General features: G+C 38.1%; 2 protein-coding genes across 3 annotated transcripts; one reads left to right on the top strand and one right to left on the bottom strand.

Moving 5' to 3' along the window:
• LOC111320926 (somatostatin receptor type 4-like) lies at nt 1-4,614 on the top strand. The gene is made up of 2 exons (XM_088763062.1): nt 1-310; nt 887-4,614. The coding sequence occupies exon 2, from the start codon at nt 3,196-3,198 to the stop codon at nt 4,276-4,278; it is 1,083 nt and encodes a 360-aa protein (XP_088619188.1). The 5' UTR covers nt 1-310; nt 887-3,195; the 3' UTR covers nt 4,279-4,614.
• On the bottom strand, nt 4,423-14,916 carry LOC111320920 (beta-2 adrenergic receptor-like). Of its 2 annotated transcripts, none has more exons than XM_022923653.2 (3): nt 14,757-14,916; nt 6,878-7,180; nt 4,423-6,163 (listed from the first exon to the last, which is right to left on the bottom strand). In XM_022923653.2, exons 1-3 carry the CDS (start codon nt 14,796-14,798, stop codon nt 5,360-5,362), a joined length of 1,149 nt encoding a protein of 382 aa, XP_022779388.1. In that variant the 5' UTR covers nt 14,799-14,916; the 3' UTR covers nt 4,423-5,359. The 2 variants fall into 2 exon arrangements, with proteins under 2 accessions (XP_022779388.1, XP_022779389.1); XM_022923654.2 differs by lacking the exon at nt 14,757-14,916 and adding an exon at nt 9,606-9,862.
• Nucleotides 14,917-15,986: the final 1,070 nt, after the last annotated feature.

The following is a 15,986-nucleotide window of genomic DNA, read 5'->3' as shown; positions in this document are numbered from 1 at the left end:
ACTGGGTCAATTTATCACTCTGCTGACCTCGGTGTTCACCTTCATCAATCACTTGTATAAAAGCATCAACAGTTTATGAATCGAAGCTATTGATACTCTTCATGCCTTTTTGAAAACGACAAATCAATGATAGCTCTTTCTCTTTCTTAGAAATCGGGATTTTAAGAACTTTTAGGGTCGATAACAGAAAGAGCATTGCACACCCTTGTCTAGAGCCTTTTGTCATATTTCGACAGGCGCAAGAAATACTTGTATAGCTGTTCATCAACGCAAAAGTAAAACAAGGAAATTCCAACGGCTGGTCGCACAGGTATTGTGAGTATTGTCTAGTAAAAGTACGTTTTAACCCCATTTTTCTAACTTTCTGCGATGAAAATATACCTTTTGCGAGGTGACACGTCCCTTATCACACCCACGAAATGCCCCTCGCTGAAATTATTCATGTTTACCTTTTCCGTTTTCTGTTTTCATTGTAAAACCAATAAAGTTACATACATTACTTCAGCTACAACGCGCATTGCCATTGGCTAATTAAGCGGGTCGTATACTGCCGGCAACTTGCAATCAATACAAAATTGACCCCGTCGCCGATATCTCGCACTTCATCGCCAAATTTCCTTAATCATTTGTTTCCTTTTAATTGTTTGAGAGAGCTCTAATAAGTAAACAACGATTTCGAATTGACTTCTTCTCCTATCGAAGTGCAGCAGTTTAAAGCCATTCCGTTAGAACAGGAATCGTTCTCCCAAAATCTTTCTCATAGACTTAGGGGAGATCAGATGGGAACATCTTTCTTATCTTATCTTTTATCGGTCTGTAGGGTAAGTAGATCCTCGCCATTTCATCTTCAATTTTTGATGCTCAATTGTTCTTTGTGATATCGTAGAAGGAAGTTTACTCTTGACTTCTCCTATCGAAGTGCACCAGTCATTTAAAGCCAATCCGGTAGAATAGGAATCGTTTCCCAAAAATCTTCATATAAAAAGGACTAACCTCGTATTCCGTGTCCGTAAGGTAAGTTGTAGATCCTCGCCATTTCTCCTTCAATTTTTGATGCTCAATTGTTTATTGTAATATCGTAGAAGGAAGTTTGCCATAATATCAGGATTTTTTCCCTTTTTTTTGTTTTGTTTGCCGATAGCTTTAAAGGTTTGTTGTCATGCATTGGTGCGCTGGTGAAACATTGAAATAGGCACCTCCCGTGTCACTCGCACGAAATGCCCCTCAATGAAATTATTTGTTTGCATTTAAGTTTTCATAATTTAACTGATGATAAAAATGACTTTGATCTTTCTGCTACTACGCGCACTGTGATTGGTCAATACAGCGAATCGTCACTTCTTCCGGTAGTTCGTAAACGATTCAAAGTTGACCTTATCGCCGAAATCTCGCGTTTCATCGCCAATTTTTTAAAATCATTTGTTTCCTTTTAATTGAATTCAGAATACTAACGAATGAAAAAGAGGTTTTCGGATTGACTTCTTCTCCTTTCGAAGTGATTCATGAAGCCATCTCGTTTTCCGCAATCTTTTCATACACAGGAGCTATCACATATAAAAATCTAGCTAACCTGGTCTCTTCAGTCATCAGATCCTAGCTTGCGATTTCCCCTTCGACTTTTGGTTTCGCCTTGCTCATTGTAATATCTTAGAAGGAGGTTTGCCATAGTTTTAAGGATGTTTTTTTTTTTTTTTTTTTTTTCGCCAGTAGCTTTTAAGAGTCTTAAGTGCGCATCAGAAACACTTGGATGTTTATGAAGACGAAATTGAAACAGGTAGATTTAAACTATTGTAACAAATTTTGAAAGGCTTAAGTTTCCATCGGCAGCCCTTAAGTGGAGAAAAGTACAGGCATTGTGAGTATCGCTTAAAATGGAAATTTTTTCTTCAGTTTTTCAACTCTCGGCATTGAAAATTAGGCACCTCCTCTGACACTCCTATGAAATGCCTCTTATTCAATTTACATTTGTTTACCCTTCATGTCCTTTTTATTTTTTAATTCAGCTAATAACAGAAATTAGTTTAATCTTCCAGCTACAACGTGTGCTGAGATTGGCTTATTTGGAGGGTTGTTTTCTCCATCGCTGCCCGCAAATAACCCAAAATTAGCTTTGTTGCCAAATTCTTCGTTTTATCCTCGATTGTTCTTAATCATTTGTTTCCTTTTAATTGTTTTAGAAGTGCTAATGAATGAACAACGATTTTGAATCGACTCCTTCTCTTTTTAAAGTGCGTCATTCACTTAAAGCCATTCCATTTGAATACAAATCGTGTTTTCAAAATCTTCCCACACACATAGGAAATATAACAAAGAACCTAGCTAAGCTCTTCGTCTCATTCATTACGGTAAGTTATAAATTCTCGCTATTTCCCTTTCAATTTTTCGCGCAACCTTCCACGTTGTTATTTCTTAGAAAGAGATATCCCATTCTTCTGGGGACGTTTTTTTTGCCGATAGTATTTAAGAGACTGTAGCCGCCTATCGGAGGGCAGATGAAACACTACGATGCTTATCAACGCAAAATTAGAACAGGAAAGTTGAAAAAACCGCAACTAATTTTAAAAAGCTGTTTAGGAAGGGAAGGTAATATTAGTTCGCCACCAAGTGATAGAAAGTTTATCCCTCACTTTTCAAAAATCCAGCGTTGCAAGTATGTTTTTTCTCAGAAGGCACCTCCCATGGCACTCCTACGAAATGCCCCCAACTGAATTTATTTATGTCGGCTTTTTTTTCGGTTTCATTTTTCTACCAACAAAAGCAATTACTTTTATCTCCGTTTATCTTCGTGCACTATGATTGATCAATTTAGAGGGCTTTTTTCTTCCACACGGCCTCGAAACACTTCAAAGTTGACTTATACCGACCCACAAACGTCTGACTTTTAATTATATTGTAACAAAAGTGATGTTAGTTAATTAAGCGTTTCGAAACGCGCTACGCCACGGCAACAAATTTACCGTAAACAGCTGCATCTACGTCAATCTTGACATAAGTAGCGTGTTGCGTAACTCGAAGTTGTTGCATTTTTGAAGTATTAAGGGACAGTTATTATTATTCATCCCATTTTTTCGAACGCCATTAGGAAGCAATTTTCAAACAAAACGTCAAAGGGACACTTAAGTCGATTTCTCACATCGATATGATTTCATTCTTGTCGGAAATTGCAGATCTAGTAGCAGCAGCTACCGCGTAACCATGGAAGATGAAAGTACTTGGCTAATTAATAAAGAATGCACCGGAGTTGAAACACATGCGGTGAAAAGCTTCTGCTTCGACAATGAGTCTGTGGCTCTCCGAATAGCGAGAATGCTTCCCTACGTTATCATTATTTTAGTATCTACGGTTGGAAACATTCTGGTCGCGTTTGTCGTCTTCAGAAGTCGCCCTATGCGAAAGGCGATTAACTTCTTTATCGTGAATATGGCAATGAGCGATTTATTAATCACACTTGTGTACATGCCGAGAGTGATTGGCATTCTATTGAGAGGATACGAATGGCTTTTCAAAGGCATAGCTGGGTTGGTGTTCTGTAAACTGGTGTACTTCATTCATGAGACGGCTGTCAGCGTGTCAATATTTTCTGCAATCTGTATCAGCGGTGAACGTTTCTTAGCTGTTGTACGTCCATTGAAGACTTTGGCCAACGGCACCAAAGCGGCGCGCTACTTAATCGCTCTTACATGGATGATATCCTTGCTTCTTAGGATTCCCATAGCGATCGCGAACAAAATGGGTGAAAAATGTGGTAGAATGTACTGCAACCTTTCTCTGGATGAAGCGTTTTGGCCAGGTTCCTCAGTACTATACCACAAATTCAACCTGATTGGCATGTATGCTACGCCCATGGGAGTCATGATTACTCTGTATTCAACAACAATCTTTTCTTTGAGAAGAAGAAGTCGTCCTGGAAACAGAGTCACCACGGAGAGTACGCAAGCCACCGAGATGAATAAAAAAGTGTCTCGAATGGTGCTTATAGTAACAACTGCTTTCATTCTTTGCTGGATTTTGTACTTTATTATAGCCGTTTTGGCTACGTATGACGTGAAAATCTCATGCAATATTCTATATCTTAGACTTCTTTTCGCTCACTCTAACTGCGCGCTGACACCCGTGCTGTATGCATTGTTTAGTGAAAATTATCAGAGGGAGTTTAAGAACGTGTTTTGGACATGTCTTTGCGCGCGGCGAGCAAGGCCACGAGCGAGATTCAACAAACGTTTGGGAATCAACGAGAGGGCATGGACTGTAGAATCAATTACCGAATGTCAACTGTAGAATGTCAGTTGCTGCTAGCTTATTTTGAAAATAATTAACATACAAACGCATATGATCCGGTGTTATCTTATGAGGACTGATGCAAATTAAAGTGGGTTTGTTTTCGGGTAAAGGAGTCCAGTAAAAATTATTACCTACGCAATATATCATTGGATAACTTGTAATTGAATGTCGTTACTTTGTTCTATAATTGGTCAACGTAAAACTCGCATGATTGTTTCTTGGTGCAAGACAGAATCAAGCACTCAGTGATGTCCACTTGATAACAATATAACAGGTAGGCGAAGACTGGCGAAATTGCCTGTGGTAATTACAACTGCGTCCATTTTGCTAATATTTTATTTGATATATTTTATTTTAGAATGACCTTGCGTCATAAAACTGGCAATGTGTTATATCATAGTTAACTATGGTTATATGTCCAATTCATTTTGTAACCTTTCCTTTTTGTTTGTTTTGACCCGATCGAATCTAAAGTGCAACTTCCATCACCGATCCCTTTGAAAGATGAAACGGCACCTGAGGATTATATACGTATACGTTGTCTAAGGCGGAAGGCGATCAAATATTTTATTAAGGATCAGTTATTATATATCAGCTGGTTGGGAGTGGGAGGGGGAGGGGGAGGGGGAGGGGGAGGGGATCCGAGGGATTTTGGTAGTGTCACTATAAAATTTACCTGTTCCCCCCATACCCCCATAAGGTTCTGTAATATTCTTATGATTCTCACCCCCCCCCCAAATGGCTCAATTTTCTATATCCCCCCCTTATACTCTGTGCGGGGGGGCGATTGCTGATCTCCTTCCAATCCTCCATGTGATCCTCCAAAATCCTCCTCCCTTCCCCCCCCACTCTAATTAATGACCGTTCTCTTAATTGATGATTTCTTAAATTCAAACTTCCGCCAATCACAGCACGCACTTAACGCCCGTCACGCACCCCACACGCGCGCGCGTCACGAATCCCACACGCGCCATGCACGGAACCACGTTCCATTTTTTCCCTTCGCGGTGTGGAGATTGCGCGGGAAGAGCTCCTTCCTTATTTCTATGGCCCGACTGCATCTAGGAATAGCCAAAATTTATACGTAAGATGGTTTGTCACAAGAATGATAGCCATTCATCTCGATATGAGATATGTGAGATCTCAGAGAGCTGTTTTCTTTCAAAGAATTTTTTCCTCGCACAGAATTTCCTTTGGCTGATCTAAGCGAGGTCCGCTCGCTATAAATCGATCTCTCCAAAACCATCTCCTGTCTGCGAATACCAGGGACTATATAGAAACAAGAAAACGCAAGAAGTCTCTTAAACGCTGAACGAAAGTCCTTGTTCATGCAAGCGTATATGATGGGGTTCAGTACGCTGTTGACATAATGCAACCACTTAGCTGCCAGGACTGCCTCTTTAGGGATTGGTAAGCAGCTTTTGCACAAAGCATACACGAGGTTTAAGACAAAGAATGGACCCCAACAAATGACGAAAGCGCCAATCACTGCTCCAACTGTTTTAGCCGCTTTGAGTTCTTTGGAGAGAAGAAATCTCTTTGGACTTCCATGGACTGTCAGAATTATCTTCTTGATCTGATGATGCGCCACTCTGTAGATCTGCATGTAACATAGGAGCATAATAGCCAAAGGAATCAAGAAACATGACACACTGACGGCGATTTCGTAGAACGGTGGAGGAACGGACCAGAGGATGAGTTTTAACACCGCCATGAAGATGGAGAACAACCATATGCCAAAAATGGCAATGACAGCTTTACGGGTTGTCATTCTGTTGTGGTAAGTGAGTGGTGAAGAAATGCATACGTAACGTTCTAGGCTTATGAAACAAAGATGGAGAATTGATGCAACACCGCAAAGAATATCGACACAGCTCCAAACCTGTGAACAAAGTTGAGAAAAAAAAGACAAACTTAGGGGAGGAGGAGGGAAAATTTTGTTATGGGGGAGGGGCAATTACATGATTTTCAGCGGTAACAGAGCGTGGTTTAGTCCTAGTTGAGAAAGTTTGAAGGGAGAACTATCGAAACCATAGACCGGAGAGAGTAGTCCTGGGAAGGACTGTTGACAGGAGCAGTGACTGACGTTTCTATTACTTTAAATGTTAAGACTCGACTCCAATGATGACCTCCACTGAAGTCGTCGAAATGTCCGTCACTTTTACCGTTGACAGTCCTCAAAACTACCCTCATACTATTCTGCAGTACAGGCATCTTACTGTGGCGAATTAACGTAACGAGCTCGCAATTGTTTATTCGACCGGCCATGTTTGACCGTAGGGTTTACTGAGTAGAGTGGACGGTGGGGATAGGGGGCTGGAAAAAGTGACAAGCAAAATCAATTTCTACCCTCACCCCTCCCCTCTTCTACCTTTCGACCATCGCTCACCCCCACATTTCTTACTCTCCCACAACCTTCCGCTTTCTCGTTATAACTCGTCGAGAAAGTGTTATAATAATTATTGCGCCCTACCCTTGTAAGCTGTCAAAAACTCTGGAGCAATTTCGCAGGGAAACTGAGGAGGTGAGCATTACGAAAATGTAGTAGCTACATGCTGCTATTAAAGAATAAGAAAAAAAAATCGTCCAATTTTACCTGTTGAACCCAATTATTAAACTTCCATTCTGGTCCAGTGATAATGTACGCGCCCCAGACGGGCATCGAAATTCCTGCCACCAAAATGTCTGCCACGGCAAGTGACACGATGAAATAATTGGTCATATTACGAAGCTTCTGAAACACACGAAAGGCAATGACAACCAGAACATTTCCAAACAGCGCCAATAAGATGATAATAATGAGAAATGTGATGGAAATGAGAATGGTTTTCTGATCGAATTTCTCCTCAACGGCGGTTCCATTGTTATTCAGCTTTGGAGTGGGGCTTGTCATCTCAAACTGAAATTGAAACACAGTACATGGAATTATTAAGGACCAGTTATTATTTGTCAAATGGGAGAGGGTTGGGTGCGGAGGATTTTGGGAGGATTAGATGATATTTAGGGGGGAAGGAGGATCAGTTGTTCCTAGTAGAGTGTAAGGGGGGGGGGGGCTATATAAAGTTGACCGCCTAGAAGGGGGGAAATCAAAAAGAAAACCTTATGGGCGGGGGGGTTCTGATAAATCCTCTCCTTCGGCCACACCGGTACACCACAATGAACAAAGTTGAAAACGGTATTTTCAAACTAAAAAGAAAACGAGAGTTTTCCGTCCGCTTTGGAGGGCCAATAACAAGTATTTCGTCCAGAATTCGAGGCATTGATTCGAAAACGCAACAATACTGGCGGCTGAAACGTTTAAGCACACTTTTGGGTAATATATAATGATCCTCTGATTATTCCGCCAAAGGGAGAAAAAAAAATTGAAAAATATATCGGAAGTGATTGGTGTTAAAGGTCAGCTTAGTGATGTGAAGGTCTGTTCATGACACAGTTAACATTTCAATGACATCATGAACAATAGCAGTGATTCACTTACAGTAGAGACCCTTCATGTTTCGCAAAACCCGCTTCGAATTACTTCCCGCCATGTTAGGGTAAAAGATTAATAGTGATTGTAACGCAATTTCCGATTAGCACGTGACTCGGTCGTCTGTAGAACAAGGCCGATAACACGACCTCAAAAGACTGACAGGAATCAGAAGTCACACTGGAATTACGGAAGAACAGAGGTATTAATTTCACTCATTTTTTTCTATTTCTTAAAGCAAGATTCAGGTCACTTTTTTTCTTTATCAGTTTCCTCTTGCTTTGGATTCAAAGCGTATTTTGAAAATTGCGCTCGACATATCATGGTGCGCATTTTCAGCTCTCTGTGCAATGACACGTGAGATGTACTATTTTCATATCTTCGCTCATTGTATTCACAGTTCGATATTGGCGAGGAATTTCCTGGTTTTTTCATAACATTTAGTTAAAAAAATTGAAGGAGAAACAGCCGAGAATACACACGACGTTTACGTCTCAGTTTAGTGGGAAGTGTTTGTAATCTATAAATAAATAACATATGTTAGTTTGCAAAAGACTCAAATGGTTGTAATCATGGAACATATAGCATTATAATGCAGTATGATGCACGATCCTTCGCAGTAGAAAGCGCTATTTATGCAATAGCGAAAATCAGACCTGAAAAAAAATCAGGCCTCTACGGGATTCGAACCACTGACCTCTGCGATACACGATACACGATACACATACGCAGTTCAAAATATATGAACTTCAAATATTCATTGTATTATAATGCAGATTAACACAGTCTCCCTGTACAACATATTTAAATTAGCGCTATTTTCACAATGATAGTAATTATGTGAAAGATTTCGTGCGGCGAATGTTTAGAAGAACTACATTTGAAAAGAATTGATCATGCTGCGAAAATCAGGAAGCTTTGCCGGATGGGACGACCAGAGGTCAAACATTTGATTGGCAAAGGACAAACGTGGGCTGAAAAAGAGGAAAAGCAAATCTTTAGAAATAACAATTTATCATCCTTTTACCCCAACCGATCGTAGATTCTCCAAATTCGAGTCTCTTCTTCAGCGAGATAAGAGCTAGTTATGTAAGCTTTACACGCGAAAAAGAAAATGGCATTTGCACAATTCTTTCCACATTTGATCTCGGAAGTTATGGTGTATAGTAAGGAACTTGGCTGTTACTTGTTTCTGTGTTGGTCTTTTAAAATTGTCAAGAAACGATGACCTGAGCCTCATCAATTTTGCACCTCAGCGTTAATATTATTCAAATGAAAAGTGGATTTTTCGATGTCATTACTTCAATGTAATTAAGTGAAATTGCTGAATCTTTATGAGCTTTTTTTTTTCGTCACATTTTCTGTCTTGTGAGACATAGATTGCAGTTGAAGAAAAAAGGAATCATAAACTTTGAAAATAAAAGTGAAAATAACAACTGAAGAAGAATCAATGATCAAAAAAACTTTCCAAATCCCTATGACAACCAAAAAAATAAACTTGACGTGTTTTTTCGGTATCGATTTTGAAGTGGAATTTGAAAAGATTTTCATTTCTTTTATTGTTTGTTTTTTTTTAATGGTAATAGGCATCATGAGTATATGTACATAAGTCTGCCAGCTCATTTTGTTGCTTTGATGAGTTTCATTGCGATGACATAAAAGGGACCTGAATGAATTATTGTTGGAAACAAAATTTATGCGGACAACTGAGATTTCAAAAACCGTCAAAATCGCAGAGAAATCATAAATGAGAAAGTCTTGACGGGTTTTTAGAGCATTTTTCGAATAGAATTCTCTTCTTTGAAGCGATAGATACCTGTAAATTATCTTTTAAAAACGTGCCCTGAAATCTTACCGGTACAATGTCTGGACGGTGGGTCTAACAGCTGTCCTTTCAAACTAACAGAATGAATCACACTTTTTGACAAGCGGCTGTTGGTAGCATTGGAAGGTAGGTGCGCGCTGAACCCCTCTATCAGCTGAAAATAAATTTTCTTGTGGTCTTGATTATCAGGTTCGTCCACAAAACAAAATGTCTTATTTCCTCCTTCGCGAGGATTGAATACTATATATTTGACCTGATTGACTGGCGAGTGACAACAGAACGATGTCTATAAATGCTGAAAGCTTCCAAGAATCACAATAAGTGATTTACAGCGTAATAACCTCGCAATAGACGCAATTTCCACCAATCAGAACACAGTATTTCTCATCGTGGTCTGCAAGTGATAAGGCTAATAAAAAACACTTTTAAGAATTGTAATTCATTCAAAATTCTGCGATAATAATGAAAGAGTTTTCAGTTTTCTGTTGATTTCTAATGTCAGGTCTACGGTTGATGGAGCTAATTGGGCGAAAAATTAATTCAATCTAAGAAAGATTTCGCATCTTAATTAAATTATCGAAATTTGTGAAGTAACTCAGTAGCTTCTCCGGAAACAAAGGAAATCCATTTAAAATAAAGATCCAATTTATGTTAGAGCGCTACAGATATTATTATACCTTATTTTTAGAGATTTCCATCGTTAGGGTGCTGTGCTATTCTTAGCATGTGAAATTATCATGTTCTAAATGTTATTGTCTAGGCCAATTTAGGTTAAACGACCATGGATGTACACGATGCTTTTAACAACCTCCATAAATGATCTGTTGTCATGTTCATATTTAATCATTAAGTGCACGAAACAATGGCCAGAGTAGGCAACTGGCCTATTCTTCGATTTTCCTAAAGCGTTCTAAATCGTCATTGCTTCTATGAAGTGGTGAAGAAAAATCCACGAACTTGGAAAATTGCTTTGTAATTAATGGCTGCGAATTATTTCTTGAAAGTCGCGCAAACCTAGGCTTTTTAAATGTAAAATTCAAATATAAAATTTAAATGGTTAAAAGCCGTAAATATGCTACCATTCTGAAGCACTGCTCTGTTATATTTTTTCATGTTTGGTGATTTGATTACGGCGATCTGACCTACATTCCTTTGATGTCTTACTTCACTTATTATAAAAGCTTTCAAATGTAGAAATGAATTCAAGTTAATGCTGTAAATTCATCAGTTTTATAATTTTTGTTCATTGATAAAAACTTTTTAAAGACTAACCAAGAAGAAAGGGTGGAAAGGTTCCTTTGTTGAATCTTGTTGTTTTTCTCTCGCTTTACGATATTTTCTGTAGTCTAGTTTGTATTGATTTACTTTCTTTGTTCACCGAGGACGACCTTTTTTTTTCTGCGCAGTATGACACGATGTTCTCTAGGAATCGCCCGCTGAGTGTGTAGTAGGCATGGAAATTGAATATTTTAGTCTTGTCCACAGAATCCAGTTTTCACTGCACACCAGTATCCGCTGGACGTTTCTAGCTGTTATGATTGATGCCTAAAACTGTCTATTTTTGAAAAGTTAAAGCATGTTCTCTTTGCTTTGTTGTGCACAGAAATGTTTCAAAATATGATTTTCATGCCACACGACGACCAAGTTCGTCGCGCGAGTCAAAAGGAGCCAGTCACTCCCAGAGTTCCACGCGGCACTCTAACATAGATGTTTTTTTTTAACTGATTTTTAAAAATTTTTTGTAACTCGCGCAACAGACTTCGCCGAAAAGGAGGAACTGCTCGTCGTCTACACGACCATATAAAATTTATTTACCTTTGGTGTTAGTGATGTAGATAAATCCCATGACAACTTAAGAGTACTTGGTGAGATTCTTTTTTGGCAAAGGTGTTTACAATGTGAGTCAAGATATGAACACGATTTATTCTGATTAGCGTAAACCACCATTGAAGGAAGTTGGGATCAGAAGAGGTTATGGCCAAGGGGTAAATCTTACATTTGCCATCATGGAAATTCACAAGCTATGATTATCATAAAAAAAAGTGATTAGCGTTTATCTTGTGGGAGATTCACGCAAACCTCCAATTTCACTGAACCCGTGTTAGCTTCTGGGTCATTTGAAAGGAACGAAAGTGCATGCTTAGCAATTTGTAAATCTTGCTTTCAAGCTGTTTTCGCTTTGATTGAAGAGCAAACGTAACTAATCTGCCCGTCATATCATGCAATGAAGATTAAGCGATTTGATTCAGGGAAGACCGTTTGCTATCAGTTATAATTATGTTAAGCTTAAGTTCGCGACGTGCCAACGTTCTTGTGCGTAATTTCCTATATTTAACATAAACCGTAGATAAATTCAACAGTCATGGAAGTAGATAAGGAAATGCTGATAATCGAGCTGTTCCGAAAAGGGAAGCAGTTTAACATTTAAGAGTCAGTTGTATTCATTTGTGTCTAAGTAAAAATTTCAGTGTTAAGATTGCCTCGATTCCCTACTCCAGTCTTGAGAAACGAGGCAGTTTAGGAGTTTTTTGTGATGCATATAGGGACATTCGTCAGCCTGTTTGTCAAGGGAATATTCCCTTCAAATTCTAAGATTCGAATGGTTAAATTTTATCAAAGTATTCATATAAAGTGCCTTTGAATTAAGTTATTTTAAAACAAATATGTATAACCTCATTTGCGAAGCATAAGTGCCGAATATTAAAATTCATATGAAAGTTCCTCTTTATTTGCGCTAACTTCGAATGTGAATCAAAACAAAATGAAATTAAACTCTAAAGCTTTAACAGTATTGGGTTTACTTTCCTGCTGTTGAAAGCCAAATATAGGACATTGTGTTCATCTGTTCATAATTGCTGAATAAAGTTGTAAAGTTTGGAAAAAAAACCGTTGCTTCATTTAACAAACTTACATACTGATCACGAATGTATGAGCACTATTTCTACGGAATGCCAAAGTATTCTAGGAAGAAGTTTTCTTCGGATCTCTAATCCTTCAGTATTAAATTATAATTTAACAAACAAACTAATATTACGTTTGCTTGATATGCATCTTTTTCATAAACTATTACCATGCGTGCACAATGGCTGAGAAAAAGCGTGATCACAGAAAGCTGTTCAAGACATCTTTCGTTCATTTAATTTCAATAGTGACATTTTGCTTTCACTACCTGACAGCCGCGGGGTACAATCATTATTTACGTTTAAAAAAGCTTCGAGTGTTTCCTTTCTGATAAAATAAGATATTGATAATCGACATCAGCTGTAATACTTCATATTTCTGCCACACGCTGGTTTGTTTTGCAGATATCGTAGACGCCAAGTCTATATTTAAAGTGTTTTTATTTGTAAACACATTTCTTTAACTTTCCTGTGTGATTTTACGGTTAACATGCAAGAAAATTAAAAGGAAAAATCCAAAAAATGAGCCAGCTATTAAAGAGGACTTTTACAGGGGTCAAAAACCTTTGATAAACGGGATGTCAAGGAACAAACGTGTATTTATTTTTTTTCCTGAAAATCAACATTTGTTAAAATCACTCACAAATCAAAATGATGCGAAAGTCGGGAATAATTATTATGTTTTTATCCGTTCTTATAAGAAGACAAGTTTTTCTTAATTCAAAAGTATTCGTAACTTGAGTTGAAATTGTAGTTAAAGACTCAATTTTTTAAATTTTCTTGAGTTTATCTTCCATCTGTAGACTAAAGCTTGCTATGGTCGTGTCAGAGTACAACATTTTCCCTGTGCAGATGTAGAATCATATTATTAAAGATTTTTTCCGGGAAATAGAATGAGCGTTTTCAAAATACATTTTAATAGTTTTATTTTGTTTCGTTTCAATATGTAGCCAACGATTTCACCACGAAAAAGGTGAAAATATTCCCGAAAAAGGTGCAGATACGCACATAGTAATTACGGGATTTATGTCATAAATGAGGAACTTTGGTGCACGGCTGAAAAATGTCAGCGTCTTTGAGCGTATAGGTTTATTTCAGTTTTTATGCTGTATATCTTTTTGTTAAGGATATTTCTTTATTTTACTTTCGAAAACGCAAAGTCTACAAAACATCGCGTTTGAACGTTTGCTAACAGCATAGGCCATCCATCATCTTCATCGTATTTTGAAAAGAATCGAAGCTGCAGAAAAGGATCTTCTACAAAACGGAAATCCGGATAGTCTCTTGAAAGACTGCGCTAATTGGAGAAATTGTATTCGACGGGCAACGTTTATATGTTTATGCCTTATGATTCATCGGCTGAAATGCGTCAGCTAACAAGAAAGAACGAAAACATTAAAAAAAAAAATACATTTTTTTTTTTAGAGCGGACGTCAACTGAAGAGGGTATAAAGACGGCTTTACTTTCAGTATCCTTTTTTTGATTTGTCTTAGAAAGAATCAGTCTTTTTTATCCTGCCTCGATAGCCTACTTTGATACAAAATAATGGCAGTCTCTCTCAAAAAGTATTTTTCCATTCCAACTTAAACAAGAGAAATGACAGCAATTTTTTTCAAAGCTGGAAAAGTTGAATAAAAAACTAAATAGCCAAACAGAATGGCTTGTTAAGAAACTTACATAAGTACAATTTTTCGCGAGCGTTAGGGCCCGACGCGGTGTCTTTAAATGATCCCGCTTCTTTGTGTAGTCAAAGATCAAAGGCTGAAATGCATACGGTATATTTGTTTACTTTTGTATTCTCGATTTTGTCAGCAAACGTGCGTTTTACCCCGATAAGTATCAAATAATTGACTCACGCAGTCTGGTTCGTTATGCCCAGACAATCGTTTTAAAGACGAGATGGAATTAACTTTAAATTCAAACGCATGGGAGAGAACTTGAAACGCAAACTGAATTTCTTTGCGACTGAATAGATGCGTGATGTTTTCTTAATGCACAGGTTAAATTTTTCAGGCATTGGGAGGTAAATTTGTTTTGTCACAGGATTTCAACGATCAGATCAGAGAATTATTGTTTAGTTCACCGAGTCTATATCTGATAGCCTTTTGTCGAGATTTTGAAGCCAGAGACTTCCTACCGCTAACATGTAGGGTTTGCGTGTAAAAAGCGAAGTTGATATGTTTTTGTTAATCTGGATGTAGCGCCCTTTCTCTGAGACAATATGATTGAAGTTCTCGACCGCATTTCCTACATTAGCTATTGAGGAGTATAATTTTTTACCTTAATATTGTCTTGTCTGTTCTCATATATCGTCACCAACATCTATCAGCGCACGAGATATCACTTGTACACACCAACCGTGCTTTTATCCCCAAACAAAAAGAAATAAAAACATTAAAACTTGTTTTGTTCAGCTTCGCCAATCTCTAGCAAGCAGAAAAGCTTGCTGCCATGGTAACCATCTATGGTTCCGGCCAGAAGGCCCCTCGTTGCTCATAAGACAACGATGATGCTGGGGCAACATCCTTCTTTTGAGTTACTTTTCTTCGATTTCTTGAGCGATGAAATTAATGTCCAATCCTGGAATTCGCGAGCAGTTCTGTTTCACCGCGGGAAATATCTTAGAAAACCTAAAATTATAAAATAGTATTTATAATACCTGAACGTCTTACGAATATCATTTGTGCCAAACCGTCTATAATTTGCTCGATCATTATTCTGAAGGGATATTGTAAATATTTATTTCCACGTTAGTTTTACATATGTTCAAAAACAATAGTCTATAATGGCAACATCAGCGAGGAATTGGGGAAAAATATCGTTTTAACCCAGCGACTTTTTAGTCCAAATAAAAAACTTCTCTAAATACTTTTTGGTTCCTCAGTGCGGAAGGGGTGTGAAATTTTTACGGCCGTCCAAAAGACGTGAGATTTTTTAAGTTTTCTTTTCTAGAGACGTTGTGAAAATTCCACATTTACAAATTTCGCACATTGCTCAGTAACACGGCTGTTACCTCAGAGGTTAAAAATGATAATAATAATCAAAGCGACCAGTAACTAGTTATTTGCCAGGGGAGGGGGGAGCCTGAGTATTTTTGTAGTGTCATAAGGAAATTTACCTGATTCCCCATAAGGCTCTGTACTATATTCAAACGGTGCCCACTCATTTGCGGTCAATTTTCTATAGTCCCAGCTTTTTACTTTTTAGCGACGACTGATACCCCCTCTGTTCCCCCTGAAAAGTATGTGATTCCTCCTAAAATTTCCCTAACCCCCCCACCCCTCTCCCCAGGTGATAAATAACGACAAGTCCCTAATGACCACAATGACACTCCTTTTTTGAATGCCCCCAATTTACTCTATTTCGAAAACAAATACTCCATCATTTTTATGTTAGACCGTTTTCATCGTTGTCCACGACCATTGTGTACGTGGAGCCTGAGTGTGTTCAAAAAGCACTCTTCCTGAACTTATTTTAAAACTAGTGCCATTCTTCATAATTCTCAAAACA

This window comes from Stylophora pistillata, chromosome 1, assembly GCF_964205215.1.
Source record: "Stylophora pistillata chromosome 1, jaStyPist1.2, whole genome shotgun sequence".
In the NCBI taxonomy this organism is placed as follows: Eukaryota; Metazoa; Cnidaria; class Anthozoa; order Scleractinia; family Pocilloporidae; genus Stylophora; species Stylophora pistillata.
The sequence above is the reverse complement of the archived record's forward strand: the minus strand, read 5'-3'. Positions and strand labels throughout refer to the sequence as shown.